We start from the raw sequence: 22,060 nt of genomic DNA on the forward strand, positions 1-22,060 counted from the left end.
ATAATAATAATAATAATAATAATAATAACTTTATTTGTATAGCGCTTTTCCTGCAAACGTTGCAGCTCAAAGTGCTTTAATCATTATATAATCTTAATTTAATTATTTTGTAACTTAAATGCAATATTAAAAGGACGGGTTTTTATCATCTTAATTTAATTATTTAGTCATTTAAAGGCAATATTAAAAAGATGGGTTTTTAGTCTTGACTTGAACATATTTGCTGAGGTTGCATCCCTAATGTAAACTGGCAGTGCATTCCACAATTTGGATAAAATGAGAATGCAGCCTCACCAAATCTCTTCTTTTGTACATGTGGTACACAGAGAAAACCAGCGTCACACTATACTACATAGTGTCTACTAAATTATTATTATTATGATTATGGTAATGGTTATTCTTGTTCTTATTCGTATTATTCTTATTCTTATTATGTATTATCAGCATTATCATTATCATGGTTATTATACAGATCACAGGGATGCTGCTGGAAATGGACAACTCTGAACTTCTCCACATGCTGGAGGCTCCAGAGTCCCTGCGCTCCAAGGTGGATGAAGCGGTCACTGCGCTGCAGGCACACTGGGCTAAGGAGGCTGCACAGAAGTCTGACCCCCTCCCAGCTTGAGTTCAAAGCGACTGATGAGGGTTGGAGATCCAGACATTAAAACCTAGTCCTACAATATTGACAACTTTACATTTTCGAAATATTGCAATATTAATGAATTATTTCATTACCAAATGAACAAAATGTACACTGCTTTGTCTGAATGTCTTTTACTATGTCAGTGATCAGAATATCAACATTTTGGATTGTGCATTTTGGAAGGTCATTTGGATTAAATACCGCTGGCTGTGATCAATTCTCAAACTGTCTTCAGAGGCCAAAATATCTCTGTGCTTATAAATCTGGGCCAAACAATAACATTTGAAACACAAAGGCTGGATGTGCCTGAGAAGTGTGCATCGAAACAGATAAATAGATGGAAAACACATACATAAGTTTCAAGGTCTATTCACTCCATATATTGTTTAACTTTTGAGTTAAGAAAGATTATCTCCTGGGGAAGATAGATGCTGGGCATGAGCTCTGGCTACAGCCTTGGGCTCCACTGCTGTAAAAACCTGTCCTTAAGAGGCCGGCAAATGCTTCTGCTATGAATATGTTTGTAATATTGTTTAGAAGTAGAGAAGTAGAATACTTTATGAGTACAAGTCCTTGACAAATCTACTCCATAAGAGTAATGAGAGTAGTTGTGTTACATTTTTAGGAAATTTGAATCATAAATCAGAACTGCTATAATCACCAGCAGGAGGCAGTGTTCATTAACATATACCGTACATAACGGTTCTGCTTAGTCCATCCAATGATACTCCAAGTCAGTTCAGGCTGTCCCTGAACCACTGTATAAGGTCAATGTCAACTGTAATTTCATTGTCATTATGTAGTGGGAAATATAGGTGCGTGTGTGTGTGTGTGTGCATGTGCACATACAGTGTGTATGGTATGTACTGTATGCATCTGTGTGTGTGTTCTTATGTTTCAGAGTCTCGTACAGGAGAAAATAACAAAATGTCAAATAACTATGAAAAGCTGCTCCTGTGTAAAGGCTATCATATATTAATGTACTAATTGACCCTATAAACAATTTAGTATAGGTAAGGCTTTGCCCACTCAGAGGGTACTGATATCTGGTCTGGCCCATGGACTAACAAGTCATTGTAGATCATGACACGATCACAATGACTTTAATCAGTGACGCATTTCATGAATTATTATACTATAAAATAAGGTAATGTTTGAACTGATGCTGAGTGAATAGGCATGGACCCGCTGCGTCTTAAATCCTTTAGCAGTTTGGCAAACTAAACTGTAAATATAAATGAACCTGCAGCACCCTTTGGAACACTCCAAAATCACATCAATCCAACACTTTCAACCTTCAAACACCATATTTTTAACTTAAGTCTTTTAACATGTTTTTACTGAATGCATTTGTTTCACTTTTTATTTACCCATCTATTCCTCTCTCCATGGAATGCAGTGTATGAGAAGTAAGAGTATTTATATTTCTGACATTCAGCAGACGCCTTTATACAAAGCATACATTTGTCTAATTAAGTGAATTATCATCCATCACATTGTAAGATTATTTTTTTGGGACGAGGGTCCCATGGCAGTTACAATGGTAGAACAAAGATGTTTTTATATATACGGTACAGAGAAACTGTACATGAGGATGAGGTCTTACAAGGGACAATTAAGATGTAGCCTGAAGAGATGGGTCTTCAGTCTACAGTGGAAGATAGGTAGCGACAGTGAGAAGGGATATACAAACTAAATGCATAATTATCAACCAAAGTGTTACTAATGTGTGGCAACTGTAGCTTGATGTCATTATGCAATCAACATGATTAGCACGTGTGGAAAAGGAACACAACGGTAGTCTCACCACCCCACACTAGATGGCGCCATCATATAACAGAAACATTGACAACCAATTGCTACACACATACAGAAGACAATATAGTTTCTTTTGATGTTTTTTTATTGTACAGACTTGACAGAATCCCGTGAAAAACCTGAAAGAGAAACAAACACAATTAGACATGAGAACATTGAGACAACACCTTCTACTCAGAGAGACTACTGTTTTACTGAAGATCCACACCGTACAATGCTATATAATTAAGATTGAAGGTTTTGCATTACATCCAGCACTTTATGAAGATTCAACTATGGTACATGTAGGCGTGTTCTTATTCTATTAAGAGATGTCAGGTGCCAAGTACAATTTAATGAACCCAAGAAGTTAAGACAGTGGAATTCACCAGTAGCATAAAAACCCAACGTTTAATTCTAAACAGTTTTTGGACACTTCGGAATATTTGCACTGCCACAAAAGCTTTCATGCTCAGAGTGAAAAGGCCATATTGGTATGATCAGATTGTCAGCGACAAAAAAGAGAATGTGATATATTATGATCAACGTGGAGCAGGACATGGGCCGGTGCATGATCAGTGCGGGAAAGCTTGTTTTTTAGTTACGGTAATACAGTTTCAGGATGCATGCTCACGCCCGCCGCCGCCCCATACTTTCACCATCGCGCACCCATTGAACCCCTTCCTGTAAGGCAGCCGTTGACAAGCAAACCATAACACAGAGTCTAGACATACAATCTTACCATGGTAACTAGTTCATCCTCCTGACCATTCTGTTGATCTGGTCCTCCCTGTTGCCAGCATCTCCTCCTTCCACAAAGTGTGTGGTCTTCTTGTTCATGCCTCCACGAGGGGATGACAACTTGAAGGGCCACAGATAATTGTTGGCGGGCTTGAAGTTCTTTCCAACTGTGTAGATCTCATGGATCAGGTCCTCAACGCAGATGATGCCATACTTCCCTGAAGGAACAAGACAGTGAGAATATAACATCTGTGTTTTTATGGGCAGTGTGTACCAGTGACTCTTTCAGCGGTAAAGTGCCAGCAGTTCTGTAATGTGGTTTCAGACAAATTGGCTTATTTTCAGATGAGTTTCACCATGTTCGATAAGATGGGGAAAAAAGTTTTGAGCATCATTAACCACAATGTGCAGAACGTTGCACAAAATTGTCCCGTCTTAGTAAAGACGACTGAAAGATGACTAAAAGGGACATCCATGAAAGCAAGGAACCCTTTACAAGTACAAACAAATCTAAGGGTTTAGACACCAAACCTATTTTGGAAGTCAGGTGTGGACTGCACCTGCAAAGTCCCTGTTCCTTGTTCCAGTTGATTATTAGAAATGACACTAGATTATCTCCTAGATATATACTAAATGAGTGGAGTAGAGTAAATCCATACCTAGGGCTTTCTCAACGAGGGCATTGTCTGAGAGGGCAATGCGCTGCTTCTTCATCCTGCCGTGGCCACGCTTGTAGATCAGCTCGCGCACTGACTTCAGGTTGGGGTACCTGGGACAGAGCAGTTTACATTGTTATAGTCACTGTGTGTTGCACCCCGCCCAAACACAGGTTGACCAGTGCCACAAGCTAAAGTCTACACATCAGTTTCTTAGTCATCAAGTACCAGTTGTTTCCTAATGTGGTTTCAGACAAATTGGCTTATTTTCAGATGAGTCTCACCATGATCGATAAGATGGGGAAAAAAGTTTTGAGCATCATTAACCACATTGTGCAGAACTTTGAGGAAGGGTACAGAATCCTTGCACCAACAGTTCATAATTGTCCTGTGAAATTAATTAATCTCACCAACTATCCAACTGAATAAACCAAAAGCCAAAGGCCTTCGCTTTGCCCCCAAACTCCTCCTCAGAAAGATGGTATTGCCAGCCTTACCCCCATGCAATGTAGGGCTCGGCAATCCTCAGCATGTTGATGGAAGCCTTGTTCAGCTTGACGAACACACCATTGAAGATCTGACGGAGACGGAGAAGCTGGAGGACCTTGCGCACCTTGGGGCTGACACCGTTGATACTGGGAGACACAAGGAGAGGGGCATTAGCTACAGCAATGCATATACATGTCACTTGTTTACCATCAAGAGATATCAAGTTCAATGTGGTTTCAGACAAATTGGCTTATTTTCAGTTGAGTTTCACCACGATCGATAAGATGGGGAAAAAAGTTTTGAGCATCATTAACCACAATGTCTACAATCTGGCAAAACGGGTGGCACAATCACCTGTCTCAAGCCGAGCAGAAACGTAACAAGTTAAACTCACTCACCCTCTGATCCTGATGACAAAGGCCAGTTTGGGCTCGGCTGGTACGTAGAAGTTTCCCACCTTGCGGGCTGTCCTGGACATGCGGATCTCACGGCGGTACATCTCTCTGTACTCCTTGTGATACTTCTCGGCCCTCTTGTAGATCAGTTTCCTGGTCACTTTGCGAGCCTGGTGAGAAGTTATCAGGTATGAGCACTGGCACTGGGGAAACCTCCAGGAGTAGTTTACATTGTTAGTCACTGTGTGATGTGCCCCGACCCAAACACTGGCTGATCAGTGCCACAAACTTTAAGTCTATACGTCAGTTTCTTAGTCTTCAAGTACCAGTTGTTTCCTAATGTGGTTTCAGACAAATTGGCTTATTTTCAGATGAGTCTCACCATGATCGATAAGATGGGGAAAAAAGTTTTGAGCATCATTAACCACAATGTGCAGAACTTTGAGGAAGGGTACAGAATCATTGCACCCCACAGTTCAGAATTGTCCTGTCAAATTAATTCATTGGTTCTGACTAGGCATTCTCAATCTGGGTCCAATGTTTACCTACATTACTGCAGGTTGATCGGTGCAGGCACTAGTTATTTAGACATGACAGTCATCGAATTGACTAGACTGTTATTCGGTACGTGGCACTACGCTTTCGGCATTCATTCACCCAACTTTACCTTTTTCTCAGCCAGCATCTTCTTGATGCGCATGGCCTTCATGGTGGCGAAGGCCTTTCGCCTTTTCAAAAGGCTCTCAGGGACCGCCGGAACCTTCTTTCTGTAACACAGAAACATGCAACACCAGGTCAGCTTGATCAAAGTGTCAAATCACACAGAGTGAGAGGTTGTTATGAAAAACACAGCGAGATTTCAAATAGGTTGAAGCAACGTCACCGCTACTATCCGGCTAGCTAACCACTTAGCCAGATGCGAAACGTGAGTACGTCCATAGCATCACCGGCAGGGAACTAGTGTTTGATAACAGTCTTTTGGGATGTTTGTGGGCACATAACGACACAATAATCAGGAATGTGCAATGCTCTACATATCCGACTTGCTGTACATGTCCCATGTTATCCTACAGGCTGAGCGTTTCGCTTCGAAACATGTGCAAAGTGTTTCCCAAGTCGGACATGTTCAGCCGACAACCAGTCTACCAAAATGTCACCAAATATCCTCAAACGGAAAAGAAATTCTTAACACTACTCATAGAACTAAGATGTTTGTTATCTATAGACAACTTGTACGATAACAGATAAGGTGGGATATTCGTTTAATTGGAAGATGGGAATAGATTTTAGCAGCGCAAAATCACTCACTCTGCGTCCGCCATTGTGTCCACCGAGAAAGAGGATTTTCCTCTTGCGCATGTGTGAGTTAAAACATTTAGGCCCCCGACTTATTGTCTACTATAATGCCTGACTCGAGTGTGCGTCAATAATCCCTCTAAATAGATTGACTGCATTACAAACCAGTACACACCGCCAGTTGAAAAAAGAAGAAGAAGAACAAACCAGTACACAATATTATGTTCACAATACTATTCATGGGTTTTTCCAGCAATATTGACATGACACGTGCACAATTGCACGAACAAAATTAAATAACAATTGTTTGGACATGGTATTGAACTATTATTAGTCGTTACTTTAATTTTTCTGTTCTAACTTTATGATAATGGTATGCACACTGATCACATCCAACAACCTAAATGATTAACTACATTTGGAAAATAACACAATTTACCATTTATAACACAAGTTAAGTTTCTGAGGAATCAGGAATCCTTATCAAGTGGAAGTGGGTGCAGCTGGTGGGTGAGAGAGATCGATGTGACTTCTCACCTTCAGGTTTCTAGAAGAGCGCTATAAATCCAAACAATCTTGGGGTTCCCTCCATACTGGTCAAAACTTGCTGTGTAGGCCTAATGTCATTTAAAGTTTTTCCTCATTTAACTTTCACATTATATGTTCATTGTGGAACAGGTAATCCTCCGTACTCCATACATTAATTAACTATTCTTCTAATTTCTTCTTCTTTTTGTTTTCTTTAATAAATAAATAAAATCTATATATATATTTGTTTCATTTCACACAATTGGGGGCCTTATTAGTATTGTTCGGGACTTTGCCTTCTGTTATTAAATGTATACATTCGATACTAGCCTACCCACTTTAATCTAGTGCACTTTCTCCTTGGCAACTTTTTTTTTCTACTTTGAGCTGCAACGTTTGCAGTAAAAGTGCTATACAAATAAAGGTTATTATTATTATTACTTGTAAATACCGAAAGCTACAGCAGCGTTGCTCATTGTTTGTAGTTTTCTGTACCAAAAGCCTGACCACTATTCAATCGCAACATTTGTTATCAATAACATCAAACGTCCCACAAGACAACGTATATCCCCTGTTACATCCCTGTTACATCCCCTGTCATTCAATGAAGTAATCGTAGGAAGGAACCCTCCCCCTTTCCCCCCTTCCTCGCCGCTGATAGGCTACTTTCTATCTGTCAGGCATTCAGCTCGCTGTCCGATTGGCTCCTTTAATGACGGGCGGAGTGGTTAAAAAGCGTGTGTTGCGCTGTTGTGGTGTGAGACCACTGAGAGACTGTCAGTGCTACAGAAGGGTTAGGGCAATCCAGTGGCAAGCAGCTATCCGCAACTCACTGATCCATCCAGTGCGCATTTGTGACTGCTGGACTCTTGTCCGAGAAACAGCTTGCTACATTTTTGCTTGTAATTATTTTTTTGATTGATCCAGTGGCTTGACTGCGATATATACGCATTAGTGCTGTTTTGCTGTAATTAATTAATTAAGATACCTAAAAGCTCAGCCAATAGACTTCCATTCCGTTTTGAAGGTATTTTTTCTTATTAATAACAGTATTTAGACTTTTTAGAGTTGGTTTCATTACTACTCAACAACGCTGAATGGACAGTTAATAACTTTGGTTCTCGTGTCAAGTCCAGTTGATTATTCCAACTTTGGACCAACATTTAGACCGCAGGAAGAGAAAAACCTGCAGTTTAATTGAATACTATCGCTATTGACCTTACTGTCTCGATCAAGATGTTGGTCATTATTGCGGAGTTCTTCGTGGTCATCTTGAAAGTGCTCTGGGCTTTTGTGACCGCCGGAGCGAAGTGGATAGTGCCGCCCAAGGAGAAGAGTGTGGCGGGACAGGTGTGTGTGATCACCGGGGCCGGCAGTGGCCTGGGACGCCTCTTCGCCAAGGAGTTCGCCCGGAGACGGGCCGTGCTGGTGCTCTGGGACATCAACAGCCAGGGCAACGAGGAGACCGCGGAGATGGTGCGGCAGATCTACCGGGAGGTGGACAAGGACACCCCCATGTCCAAAGACGGTGAGTTAGTAGACTATTCGTGACGTTAGAATTATAAGGTTCTATCTCCATTTTTGTCCAAATTGAGTTTTTTGTTTTTGTTTTTTTACATAATCTGACCCATTAGGTGTTTATGAATGCCTGTGTGGTGTTTTTTATTTTTTTAAATGTTGACATTTTTGAGTTAGTAATTCATAAAATACAAAGGTTCCATCTCACAGAACATTAATGGAATGTAACAACTTTGACGCTCAATATCTCTGAACTGCCCTAAACGGAGATAGAACCTTTTAATTCTAAGCTCACGTATTGCTGACGGCATTTTTACGCACGCTGTTATCCACATACATTGCTGGCATCGTAACAGGGCATACTTGCTCAAACCTAGGTATTGTAATAGATTTTTATTTAATTTTTTTAGACTTGTAGTGTGTTTATTCTAATTAGTGTACACGTTTTTGATTCAAACTGTTCCCCAAGATCATGCTTTGGTTATTTGTGCGCAAGGGTCCATCAATATGCATGGTACACCCACAGCAGTCACCCACGAACAGTTTCCATCTAAAGTTCGTTGAGCACCACCACTTGCTCTCCCTTCACTGGGAGCTGTGATACCCAGCAATTACCTAGGGGGCGACAAAGTACTATTGGACCTACCATTCCACAGTGTGCAATATACTATGTAACATGACAGTTTCAGCATGCTTAAGACAAAATGTAACAAAAAAGTATGTTACCTCAAGGTTTCCTTAACTTAAAAGCAAATATGCTGTTCATTTTACAGTATTATATGCCCGTAGCTCGACTGTCTCTGCATGATTTCTACATTTTGCCTCCATTGACATGCTACTCCTGTGACATGCTGTTTCTCATTCTGATTCCCTCCTGTGTGTCCCTCCCTATAGGACCTGTCGGCGGTGTAGAGGAGGTCCCTCCTTTCCAGCCCCAGGTATACACATACGTATGTGACGTGGGCAAACGGGAGAGTGTGTATTCCACGGCTGAGAAGGTGCGTCGCGACGTGGGCAATGTGGACATGTTGATCAACAACGCCGGAGTCGTCTCAGGCCATCACCTACTAGAGTGCCCGGACGAGCTGATCGAGCGCACCATGGTGGTCAACTGCCACGCACACTTCTGGGTGAGTCCCCTGTCTTAGCCCCTGTACCCCTCATAGCCCTAAACTGAGCATGTGGAAGAGGGTGGATCATCATGTTGTTATCTTGCACCCAACCAGGTGTGAGCCCCCTAATCCTTTTACTTTTACTTCTCTGCTTGTTAGCCCCCCCCCCCCCCTTGTTCCTACACTGAGTCCACAATCATTACAAACCTACTATAGGCTTTGGTACTCTTTTTTTAAAAGTACATTTCATGCTGATGTGACTATGCAACATCATCAGTTCTATAAAAGCTCTCACCTAAACTTGTCTGTAGAGTGTCTGTAATCACCTGTTATCATGGTGTTTATTGGGGTGCCAGGTTTAAAGGAATGTTTCCCCTGTCTTTGCATGCCTCTTCATAATCCTACCCCTAAGTTAATTTAGGTGTGTGTGTGGGGGGGGAGAGGAGGGTGGAGATGCTTCTATCTTTATACAGCTTTGTTCTCCTATAGCCGCAGTCATTGGTTTGGTTTGATGTTTCTGAAGACGGCAGCTGTTTGACAGCCCGTGTTAGTGATGTTCCCTGTGTGTTATGTCAATCTCTCTTTGCTGTGGCGCTGTGGAGCGGAGCTCTCTGACCAAATCTCTGACGTCTGCCCGGAGAGAAGAGGTTCTTACTGGGTGCCATACCCATCCGTTAGAACTGTCTCACACCTCTTAAGGGCATTGGGTAGTCGCGAAAACCTTGGCCCCTGCCTGGTGTTTCCACTCTGTTTTCCATTTGTTTTTACTGGCTCTATCGTCCCCGCCTGCCAACATGAATATTTATCTTGAGAGTTCTATACTTCTGATGTAGAGGACCCGTAAGGTCGTACTCGCAGTGATGAATGGGCTATTTAAGAGCAGAGGTTGAGTTGTTGTAAAAGTTCTGAGCTGTGTGTGTTGGCACCCCAGGACCCATCTTCTTGATCCAGGCTGGGTAATTGGGAGACTATTGAGGGACACATCCTGTATGGAAGAGGGAGGGAGGGGCGGGTGTTTTGCTGTTTGTATTAGGCCCATTCTCACTTTGCCCCCCCTCTAATTAAGCTCATGTTAGTAAACGAGTACACACTGAGGAGTGCGGAGTGCATTGTTTGGGGAGACCACCCATATGCAGTGTGTTGTGGTGGTGGGCAATTTGTTTAGAGACTTGCAGTGCAGAGTCATTCTCTGGGAGGCTTGTCTTTTATCTTCTTTTTTTTTAATTTCTTTTTTTACCACAGCTCGGTTTTTGTTTTGATCTCTCTTTCTGTCCCAACAAACGATGGTACTGAGAGGAGGAGATGGGAGCTAGTGTTAACTAACAGTCTGAAGCCACAGGCTCTTCTGACTGGACACTAGAGACACTGTTTCGTTCTCATTGACACCGTAGAACCGTGCTGATGCGATTCTCCTAAATCGAGCATGAAAATCTCTTGTCGAACCAGTCGGCCGTGTACGAGACAGGTTACGTATTCTCTTACCGAGGGACGTCCCCGTTCGTTCATTCACTCACTCTCGCCTTTTAGATCCCGTGAGCAAGTGCAGTCGACATCCAGGGGTTTGGTGATATCGTTTTGGATTCTCATTAGGGGTCTGAGCCTCTTTTCTCTTGTTCTTTGCGGAGTGCGGTTTCTTTAAGGGGGGGGGGGGTGGGGGGGGAGCAGATGAAAGCAGGGCTTAATGAATGGGGACAGGCCAGCATGGCAGAATGGAGGATGTGGTTCATTAAAGACACAAGCTGGCTGAATAGAGCCCTACACCAACAAGGACTTGTCCGCTCCTCTCTTCCACAAACACAGGAGTCGCTGAGCAATTGCTCACTAGATGCAGATGGTGTATTACACAAAGCTTTGTGATATGTTTGGTTGTACAGCAGGTTTTTAAATAGCCCCATTTGTGGACACATGACTCAAGAAAGACCCAGTGATTTTTTGATGTAGCTTTGTTATGTAGTCGAGTAAGGATGTTAAAACCAGTTTAGATTGATGTGTGTTTTTGAAGCTTTGTTGTAGTTTGTTGGCACTTTGTGGATATTACAAAAGGACGTTTTATTTCCTCCTTACGGTTTGCCAAAAAAAGCGGATTAGAACGAGAGTGGTCCAGTTTCTCGTGCGTCAGTTTAGTTTACAAAATGCGGCTAGATTCCTCTGCTCTGCTTTCTCAAGCTTGTCATCTCACTGTTCCTCTCATGCTACGTTGATTGATGTAGCCTTCTGCGTATTCTCTTCTGCATGTTTGTTCATTTTACTTTCTTTTCTTCACAATAGTCAGCTCTCCACTCAGAAGCCACAATGATGGATGTTTTTCTTTCTATGCCATGTCTAGCTTTGCTTGTTATTTCTCAAAAATATCCTGCAGGCTCACTCTAACTGAGCCCACCCAGAGAACATTTGTAGCTGATTAACAGATAAGTGATGCTCAAAAACTCTGCCCCCCCCCCCCCCTTCCTTCCCGGTCCCAAACTAGTCTGGCCCTCTAGCGAGGTCTCTCAAGGTTGGCCTCCCAACCAACAGCCATATCCTCCCCTCTGAGTTCCTCCAACAGGACCTGACAAGGGGGTTCACTGCACTCACTCCGTCTAAAACGCTCTGCTGAGTGTGAAACAGAGGAGGGAAGGGCAGAGTCCAGATGGGAGGGAGAGGAGATTTGTGTGTGTGTGTGTTGGATAGTATGGTGGGAATGGGACTCTAATGGAGACACGAGCAGGAAGTGGGTGGTTATCTAAGTGTGTGGGTGTCTGCCAGCCCTAGCTCAACCCTGGGACCACCCTCCTTCCCTCCAGACCCCTCATGGCCCCTCTGGTCCCCCAGGCGTGGTTCTTGGGTCCGGGTGCAGCTGCGTGGGGGAGTCACCGGGGGCCAGCTCTAACCATCCGGCCCTGCGTCATGCTCTTGCGCTGACTCAGTCCCTCGGTCTTCTCCTCTCTATTCGGGGGAGATGGAGAAGGGACATGTTTTATTGGCTTGATGAGTGCAGCTGGATGGGTGGCGTTGAGCGAATGGGTATTCAGAGTTCTGATGGTATACGGGGATAAGTACAGGGAATGTTGTTACTCACTCTGCTGGCTTTGTTACTCTGTGGTTCTAGTCAGTCTGTTAGAGGGGGGGAAAATAGCTGTACTGAACCATCTTGATCACATGTGTTTTGTAAAAATGTGAATCATTGCACAGTGCTCCTGTAATAATCTGCTCCTGCAATAATCTGCTCCTGCAGTCCTCTATCTGTGCTCATGTAGTGGAAACGAGAGGCTCTCTCGCCGAGCTCCCTGGAGAGTGACATGGCGGGAAAGGGAGGGAGGGAGGGAGCGAGAGAGAGAGAGGAAGGAGGGCAGTCCCGTCCTGTCCCGTCCACAGGCGAGGGGGGTAATGGCGAGCCGCTGCCTGACCCACTTATCTGACAATTGGTTTCTTGTCTGCGGATCGGCTTGACGAGATGCCAAGTGACAGGAGCCAAGTTCCGTGGGCTGCATTCCTGCCGCAGCCAGAGAAAGGAGGCAGCCAGGCAGAAGGGTCCTACTTGACTGGTTTTATATGGGGCCCTCCCCGGGCCCTGGTGCACCTGTACGCCTCCTCGCCGGAGTCAGGGCTGCACACATGCTAGAGTTTCCATTTACGGGTTTAATGAGTCTGGGAAAAGGCTGAGCGCCGTTGCCCTTGTTGGCCTGTTTGTTTTATAACAGTTGCTTGGAAGGGGAAGTTGGTCTCCAGTTGATTATTTGAGGATGTAATTGAGAATGACACCGATATTTCGGTTGAGCACCAGAGCATGTCTGTCTGCACTACAGGGTTTTTTACATCCAACCCGAAGACCGAGGTTCAGAGACCACTCCCGATTCCGTTGCGTTTGGCGACAACCAATCCACTCGAGCCTTTTACGTTCAATCAACGCCGAGACCCAACCAGATAGGTCTGGTGATTCAAGCAAGGACGTCCACTCTCTCAGGTCAACGAAGGGGTCGGTCTAATTAAATGGCCATCTGGTCCAGCTCAAAGTCCAATATTTGTTCATATTCCTGTTGGTCAGGCGCTAGCACTAATGCAGCCTGACACCCCAGCTGTGAGCAGCTTTGTGTGGCTGAAATGCTCCTGGGGGTACGCACCAATTAGGGGGCGCAGCAGGCAAGGCACCCCTGCATGGGCCAAGGAGGCCTGGCTCTGTCGGGGGGTAATTTAGTGGAACGGGGAGCGTTGAGACCCAATTACGCCCGCTCTGATGTAAGACATGAGCCCCTGTTTGCTTTCACACGTTTCGTGTCCGAGAGGTTGTCGGAGGTCGCGCCCGCATGCCAGAGCTGCCATGAGAAGCAGGGCATCAGTGGAGGGGCGAGTTTCGGATGATGAGCCCTTTCTGTGGTCCTGTTTTTGGAAGACCGGATCGGTCTGTTGAACACACTGAAACGCTCTTCCCCTCAATCGCTCCCTTCTCCCGAGTTCAAATTTAAGCATTTCAATCAGAAATTGGCAAAAAATTGCAAATGCGGCTAATTCTGACTTCATAGCCGGTCTTAGTCGTCGTGAATTGGCCATGGTGCCAAGCGGAGAACCTGTAGGTTGCTCTGTGGGTGGGGAGTGTTGGCTCGGACTGGGTATGGGCATTTCTCGGCTAATGCTCCGTTTGCACGCATAGCCCCACTCACCCACCGCCATCTTGGCATCCAGAACCCTTTCTCAGCTTCTGCCCAGTCCTGATGCTCCCTCCCCTCCATCCAGACGGGGGGGGGCCCAAAATCACTCTGAGCTGAATATTGCGGCAATTTCACATTTAATGTTCTGGAAAAGTGCAGATGTTTGGCTTTGAGTCAGATCAGCTCTACCTGGCTATAGAATTCCCTTTAACAGCAGACCTACTCTGCCAGTTACTTAAATCACTCTTTCCCAGTCCATAAATTAAGATGGTTTGGCCCGAGTTGATTTAGTGCTTTGGTACCTTACATAACACACTACATAAGAAGAGAGATGGAGATGTCTTAGACCTGTCAGATAGCTCAAGATCATATTAAATTGTGCTTTATGTCTGACAGGGCTGTGCTTTGTTTCCAGCAGATTTCAGGCATTCCTGCCCTCTCCTTGCATAGTTGTACAACCTGGTACCATGCTCACACACTGGCTCTGTGAACGCCTCCAGGGTATGTTTATAACTAGGTGATATCATCGAGAACTCTGTTTCTCTTGGCTCCTCCTCGGGCTTGTTCTCTGTGCTGCTCCATGGAGAATCCTCAAGCAGCAAAGCATTCGGTTTGCATTTGTTTATTTGATATGGACTGATGCAGTTACAACCCATTGAATCAACAACGGTCGATATATTGCATCATTATGCTTTGGCTGTCTCTTGCATGTGGTGTTCTAAAGATTTTTTGTTTTGTTTGTCGTGCTATTCAATGGTAGATGGGCCAATATCTCTCCCCCCCCCCCCCCCCCCCCCTGCCCCCCAACTTCATTTGTGTTCTATGCCCATTCATTACACCACGCTTAGATGTTAATGACAACTGGGATAGGCCTAGTTGTTTTTGTTTTTCCACTGAATCTGGCACCATTAAGTAACAAAAGGCCTGCTGGGTGTTTTGAGCCCTCCTAAGAGGAGACAGATAGGAATTGGCCAATCAGTGCCGTCATGTGTCACGCCTCCTGATTGGCCCATGCTGTGAACACGCTGATTGCAAAGTCGGTAAACAGGGTGAGAAACTGAGAGCTTTTGCCATTGATTAACAGAAATCCCTGTCAATCTCTCCTAGTGTTATTCTTCTCACTGACTCCCATTGGGTTATCTAGTGGAACCACTTAGGCCCCCTCACGTGGCAGTAGTGAAACACTTTCATCTCTCCTCTTTCCTCTGCAGCTGCTTTGTGTGTGTATTGTTCCCCCAGACTGCTGCTTGGGCAGAGCACAGGGGCTGTGGGTTGACTGAGCCTGAATTGCATTGTGGGACGTGTTGAGTGAACGGAGGCCTATGATTGGTGCCGTCGGCACCTCTTTAGAGCGGGCGCGTCACCGGGTATCAGATCTGTGTGGGAGCAGAACAGAGTTGTACAGTATAGCTAGATCTCTATCTCTCTCTCTCTCTCTCTCTCTCTCTCTCTCTCTCTCTCTTTTTCTGTTCCAATCTCTCATTGAATGAATGAACTGTCTAAAGAGAAGGGCAACATTAGCCTTCCTCTTCTCTCTGCACCCAATTCACACCTGCTACAAGACTCGTTTAAAAAATGGCACTAACCAGAACAAACAGTGTTTCACAAAGTTATACAAATGTGACACCTCCAGTTAGACTTCCTGCCTTTGGAGGCCTGTTATGAAATTCATTCAAAGGGCTCTTCTCTCAGCATCACCATGGAGAAGAGAGGGAGAGAGGGGATCAAAGGGCTTTGGCACAGACAAACTGCACCAGTAAACTAACCTTCCTCTTTTCTCTTCCCCCCCCCCCTCTCGCTCTCTCTCTTCTGTCCTTCCTCCAGACCACCAAGGCGTTCCTCCCCAAGATGTTGGAGCTGAATCATGGCCACATTGTGACGGTTGCCAGCTCTCTGGGCTTATTCAGCACAGCTGGAGTGGAGGTTAGTACTATACACCCGCCCTGCCGCATCCATCCATCCTCCCCTCCCATCCCTCCCTCCCTTCGCTAAAGCCAGGCCGGAAAACAGACAGGCTGTTCTAGAGACGCTCGGTGTGCCAGCTCGCATGCTGTGTGCGAGGGAGATTCCCCCTTTTTCCTAGCGTTCCCCCCGTCCGGGAAATTAAGGAACACAGATGAGCTTAGGGGGGGGCTGTTACGGGGTCCTCTGTCTGGAGCGGTGGGGGTGTGAAGTCCCTGTAGGGCTCCTGGCTCTGGGGCCAAAACAGGCTGACAGGTCCCTGCAGGAGAGAGACATCTTCATCAGGCCTTTGTGAGAGATCGCCGCTTTGCTCAGTATTCCCTTCACACACTTTCAATGGAGGAGATTTTATTTTATTTATTTATTTTTCTTCTGCTGCACTGGTATGTAACACAAAACAATATCTGGACTGTTAATATTTATTTTATGTAGTCCCACGTCTCCATAACAATGGCTGTAACTGTCTTTTTGTTTTTATAGCTGCGCGTTTGCTTTTGTTATACGGGTTATTCTCCCATAACGATTAAGTCTCCCTTCAAAGGGAGAGGAGCGCAGTACCATTTTTTTTTTGGGGGGGGGGACCTATTATGCTTCCTCGAAATGCCTTGAATGTGATTTTTAGAACAACGCATTAATTTCAGGACCAAAGCTGGCAGGCTTGTCATGTGGGCACAGTAAAATCTCTTTATCCGCCCAGTGTTTATCGACACGCATCTGTGTTTGCCCAAGCTCTTTTTGAAGATTATTTCCACGGCGGAACCACATCAAAACGTTCCCGCCAAGCCGAAGCGTCTCCTGATGCTCTGGGAGAAGAATGCTAATGAAACCGTAGATCAGGAGGACAGGAGGCTGCTTCGTAGGGGTTTTTGTGGCCGTGTCATTAACAGGAAGGGGAAACCTGCGGTGCCCGGGGCCGTGTTGATAATGTACACCCTTTAGTGCGGTTGCAACTTCTTCTTTTTTTACAGCGATGTAACCTGTTCTCTCATTTACTCCTCAGGATTACTGTGCCAGTAAGTTCGGTGCCATCGGCTTCCACGAGTCGTTGAGCCACGAGATTAAGGCTTCGGATAAGGACGGCATCAAGATGACTCTGGTGTGCCCCTATCTGGTCGACACGGGCATGTTCAAAGGCTGCAGGATACGGTAAGACTTCGTCATGTTCGGCTCTGGAATTGAGATTACCGCTTTAACACAATCTGCGATATAGCTTTCTATCCATACAAAAATGGGATTCTATGATAGAGTTCTGATTCAAAGATTAGATAAGTAGATAAGACTGGTGAAGTATCAATATTGGAAGTGTCTAGGCCCTGTAATGTTAATATCATTGTATCCCCCAAACAATGAGAGCCACTTCCCCAAGGGATAACCTCTCTTGGATACATTTCCCCTCTGCAGTTACAATACACCCCCCCCCCCCCCCTCCACTGTGTGTGTCCTAGGGGAAGGTGTGCTACATCTGAACCGCCCCACTCAAAGGGTTTGAATAGAAATGATTGGAATTAATTGTTTGTCAGACGATTGGATACGATTATTAACCGGGCCATTCTCTTATCTGCAACGTTCTAAACGCTGTACCCCACTGGGCTTCAGCAGTCTCCTAACTGAGCCATGCTTGACTTCCTCTCTACACAGAAAGGAGATTGAGCCCTTCCTACCACCCCTGAAGCCAGAGTTCTGCGTAACACAGTCCATGAGGGCCATCTTGACCGACCAGGCAATGATCTGCACGCCTCGTATAGTCTATATGGTCAACTTGATGAAAAGGTAAGGCAATCACTCTGTCTCTCTCACTAATCATCCTGCTCCTCCTCTTCTGTTCCTACTTCTCCCTCACCACTTTTCTTCTCCTCCTCACTGCCACGCTCTAACCTCTGTAATTGAATGCATTCAAATGGTCATATCTACATTCAATACTTGAACACACACTGAGTGTATTGTACTGCTGTGTGGGTCTAACAACGTAACCTTTCTCCTCCTCTCTGTAGCATCCTGCCCTTCGAGGCCACCGTGTGCATGTACCGGTTCCTGGGAGCTGATAAATGTATGTACCCCTTCCTGGCCCAGCGAAAAGAGGCCATGAACAACAACGAGGCCAAGAACGGGATCTAGGGGGCGCTGTTTCCCACAGGGGGGCACATAACCTTAGAGCACGAGGATACGACCACTGAGGGTGCATTGAGAAGAAGGAGAGGAGAAAAAAAAAAAGACTGAATCTAGACCGGTGCACTTGCATTGAGCAGATGCAAAGGTTTACCATATTGTTCCTCTGGAACAAAGAAAGCTGTGTACGACACAAAGGATTTATTTGTCTTTGTTTTTCTAAGGTTTGTTTAAAGAAACCGACCATCTATATACTGTGTCAATAGTTTTTGAAATCATACAAAAAAGGTATTCAATAATTAACTATTTACGTAATGTAGTCACCAGCCTTATCTAGTGTCTTTGTGGAAATATACAGTATGTTACTGTACGAGCAGTAAAATCGTGTCACTTTTTGTTTTTTTTATTTGTAGACATGCACTGTAATTACTGACTTTCTCTACACTGCCAACCCTCTTTGTGTAGAAACGGTTCAACTTGGCATTTCACTACCCAGCGTCCCCAGAGGCTCAATCACAAACCGATGATCCAAATGGTTATCCAATCATATTGTGATTATCTTAGCCCATGTTGTTGAGTTCAGAAGTTAAACTGCCCGATATCTATTTTGAGTTTAAAACATTCCGTTATTTCCATAGCTCCTTTTTATGTCGCCATGATATTGAAAAGGAAATGCATCACCTGTATATGCTGTTCTTTTGTAGAAAGGCTGAATATTCCATTACTTTCCAGTTGAACATGTAATACCAGCCTGTATTTGGCTTGTCCAGTGGGGTGCATTGTTTCAGAACGTCCAGACAGAATGTAATGTACTGAGTGGACACCATTCTTTACCAAATGGAACAGATGGCCAAGTAACTCTTTATCAGCTGCTCCTGAAGATGTGTCCTCTTCTATCACTTGGTTATCTATATTTTCCTCTAATTAAACTCCATGAATGCGCTCAATAGACTGCGTTGAACTCTGCTGTAGCACATTGGGATGTGTTGATTGTGAACCCAAGTGAGAGCAATTAAATCTTGTTGTCATTGATGTGCAAATGTTGAATACCAGTGAACAGTCAGTGATTGGTCGTGTAGATTTATGACAGCCGATGTGTCTCATTGGCAACATCTAATCTAAACATTTCTCATGACTCCAATCCAACCAATGGACCAGACCTTCAAGTGAGTTTTATGTGTGAGGAAATTGTAACGTAGAGACACTCCGGAGTCGTCACATCTTTGTTCAGAAGTGCTGCTCTCACTTTTCCTGTCTGTTGTCCACCTTTGTCCAATTCCAGTGAAATGTAAATGTTTAACTGTTGTGAGTTCCCAAGAAGTCCTTCCATGGAAATGACTGTCTCCACTGTATTTGATGTTTGGATATTTTATATACTTTAGGGAAGACAGATTTTGAATATCAACTACATTCCAATAGGTGTCATTCCCTCAGCCACAGCAATGAGCCTAAATTCTCTACCTCTTAATTTTTGCCATTTGTTGACAGTATGACATAAGCCTCTTTTTGTAATTTTCTTAAGACTGCTCTTTAGTGGAGCAAATGTGTTTTCCGATGTTTAGTGTCTCTACCTAACTTAAATTAATAAAGTGATTTAGATTATTACGTGGTGTGTGTTTACTTTACTCCTGAAAACTCCTCAAGTCTGACCCATGTTCTTATTCACCCAACGTTTCGTGGCGTTAGAATTATAAGGTTCTAAAATCTAAGATTTTGAGTCAAAATTTAGTTTTTTACATAATCTGATCCAGTAGGTGTTTATTAATGCCTGTGTGGTGTTATTTTTAAAATGTTGACATTTTTGAGTTAGTAATTAATAAAATACAACGGTTCCATCTCACAAAACATAATGGAATGTAAAAACGTTGACGCTCAATATCTCTGAACTGCCCTAAACGGAGATAGAACCTTATCATTCTAACCTCACGGTTTGACAGAACATCAAAGTACACGCAATCCACACAATGCAGTATAATGCATGGCATTTTATACAAGATTTTCTCACTAGGACTCATCACTTTACCTTGATGGGGAAGAACTTACTGATCCTTTATATAGTGGATCATGAATACCAAAAGGTTTGTACTAGGGTTGTTGATTGACTTCCTCTACCAGTCATTGACTAAATGGACAAAGATGAGAGATGATCACTGATGGGTGTGGTGATGATGATGATGATGATGATGATGATGAAGAACACAGGATGTGGGTATTGTCAGTCCCTCTCATGGGTGTTACTCAGTCCATTTCCATTACATCAATTCATTCACCTACATTACTACACAAGCAGGAGGACCTTCTGTAACTCCCCCACTAGCAGAGGAGATCAGACACACATTCAAAATAGTAGGACAACAGTTCTGTCAAGGACATGCAGTACAGCAGTACAGTAGAACACTTCAAATTAATACATTTATGGATAAAACATAGGCCGATAAAGTGATGTTTAGTGTTCAATTATTTGGGCAGCCTGTAACCCTGCAGTCCTATGTCCAAATAGGGATGACATAGTACACGTGTATGTAGAGTAGTGGCCTCCTTGTCTTCTTTGCTCCATATGTTTGCTATTGTCATGAGAAGCATTGTCCTCTCCCATATTGTGCCACTGTGTGACTCATACCCATAGATATGGGTGTTGGCTTGAGGGGACAGGAGCCATCTGTCTTTGTAAAAGTTACTTTGCATCCTCAAACTGAGACAGTGGAAAATAAAAAGAGACAAGTCATGTTCCTAAATGACTAACTTGGGCGCCGACTGCTGAGTTAACTACCACAGTTACATTGTGACACACCACTCAAGTGTTCAATTAAGAAGAAAATGCTTTTAATAGCACATCAGTCATTTCACTTTTATGAGTGAGTCAGAATTTGGTGGTATTCAATTGTCTGAACAAAGCTTTGTTATAGGTGACTCTCTCTCTCTCTCTCTCTCTCTCTCTCTCTCTCTCTCTCTCTCTCTCTCTCTAGCTTTAGTTTGACAAACTTTTCACTCAAGGGTAGCTTTAGTGTAGTTCAACGTCTTCCCTTGTAAAGTAATTGGTAATATTTATACATTTTCAGAGAAGCTTCCCCATTGAGTACGAGACACATACAGGCTACACAGCTCCCAGACACTCCAATATCACTCCGGACAAATGATCTAGGACTCCTAGGACCTCTAGATAATTTGTCGGGAGTGACATTGGAGTGTCTAGGAGCGTGGAGATGTCAATATTCCAGGCTCTTGCCCTGCAGCTCTCCTCTGCCGTGACTAATTGGCGGTGGATGAAGTTGCTTGGCGGCATATGTAGTACTATGAAGGAAAGCTGTACTGACAGCTTAAATCCCTTAGTGTACAGGAGCTATCATCACCACTGCTTAGCTACTGTTTAGCAGCACTCTCAAAGAGAAAACCAGGGGCCTCACTTAGGTATAAACGTTACATAGATTTCACACTATGCGCAAAGGCCTACGGCGTCTTAAAAAAAAGAAAAAAAAGAAAGCGCACTGATGAAAATATTCAGTGTGTTTGAAAGGATCAGGTGTTTGAGCATTTTTTTCTTTACAACCAGCGCTGATAAGTGGCCATCCACGCCTTTCACCTGCTGCATGATGATGGGGATAAAGTGGAAACATTTCGGCTGCTTGTACGAGAGGCGCAGTGGATCCACGCAGTTACTTTTCACGGACTGCCATGAAGAAGCAAGTGTCAGTCACTGTGGGAGGAACTTTTCATCGCCAATCATTCATGTTTTCATGACACATGTAGCCTACCTTAATCAGGAAAAGCCCTATGTGTATATCAGGCCACACAAGGGCAAAATAGATAGACATAGCTATATGTGACAGGGTTTGATGAAAAGGTCCGCAAGTCTGGCAACGTCATTTTTCAGTTTTTTCCAGATTATGACAGGGTAGATTGTAAGCTTTCAAATGATGTGTCATATATTGAAATATGAAACAAGTAGAATAAGTTAAGCATCATTTATCATTTCAATCCACAGTATTATTCTACAGAATGTCTAGAAATCAATTAATTAATCATTAGTTTTGATTCCACACAACATTACCGTTCATTACAAAAGCATTTACCTTTTCTATAATCTATTATATCTCTATCAAAGCTACCTAGCAAGCTAACACTTGTTTGGATAGTGTAGTAAACAAACACACACACACACACACACACACACACACACACACACACACAC

At 43.9% G+C, this 22,060-nt stretch overlaps 2 protein-coding genes across 2 annotated transcripts; one reads left to right on the forward strand and one right to left on the reverse strand.

Annotated features, from left to right (window-relative positions):
- Window positions 1-2,531: 2,531 nt before the first annotated feature.
- On the reverse strand, window positions 2,532-6,067 carry rpl7 (ribosomal protein L7). The gene is made up of 7 exons (XM_080543402.1): window positions 6,033-6,067; window positions 5,392-5,491; window positions 4,728-4,894; window positions 4,338-4,475; window positions 3,844-3,953; window positions 3,186-3,402; window positions 2,532-2,583 (listed from the first exon to the last, which is right to left on the reverse strand). The coding sequence occupies exons 1-6, from the start codon at window positions 6,044-6,046 to the stop codon at window positions 3,194-3,196; spliced, it is 738 nt and encodes a 245-aa protein (XP_080399528.1). The 5' UTR covers window positions 6,047-6,067; the 3' UTR covers window positions 2,532-2,583; window positions 3,186-3,193.
- Window positions 6,068-7,784: 1,717 nt separating this feature from the next.
- Window positions 7,785-17,880, forward strand: rdh10a (retinol dehydrogenase 10a; the record flags this gene model as incomplete). Its single annotated transcript, XM_080542874.1, has 6 exons — window positions 7,785-8,076; window positions 8,961-9,196; window positions 15,628-15,726; window positions 16,766-16,911; window positions 17,404-17,535; window positions 17,757-17,880. The coding sequence occupies 6 exons, from the start codon at window positions 7,785-7,787 to the stop codon at window positions 17,878-17,880; spliced, it is 1,029 nt and encodes a 342-aa protein (XP_080399000.1).
- Window positions 17,881-22,060: the final 4,180 nt, after the last annotated feature.

Source organism: Nansenia antarctica (assembly GCF_963989245.1).
Source record: "Nansenia antarctica genome assembly, chromosome: 12".
In the NCBI taxonomy this organism is placed as follows: Eukaryota; Metazoa; Chordata; class Actinopteri; order Argentiniformes; family Microstomatidae; genus Nansenia; species Nansenia antarctica.

What these genes read in the sequence shown, in the direction of transcription:
- rpl7 (XM_080543402.1), bottom strand. An exon ending in TTTGTCATCAGGATCAGAGG is followed by an intron (nt 4,476 to 4,727) that starts GTGAGTGAGTTT and finishes TGTGTCTCCCAG; the next exon opens with TATCAACGGTGTCAGCCCCA. An exon ending in GAGCCCTACATTGCATGGGG is followed by an intron (nt 3,954 to 4,337) that starts GTAAGGCTGGCA and finishes GCTCTGTCCCAG; the next exon opens with GTACCCCAACCTGAAGTCAG.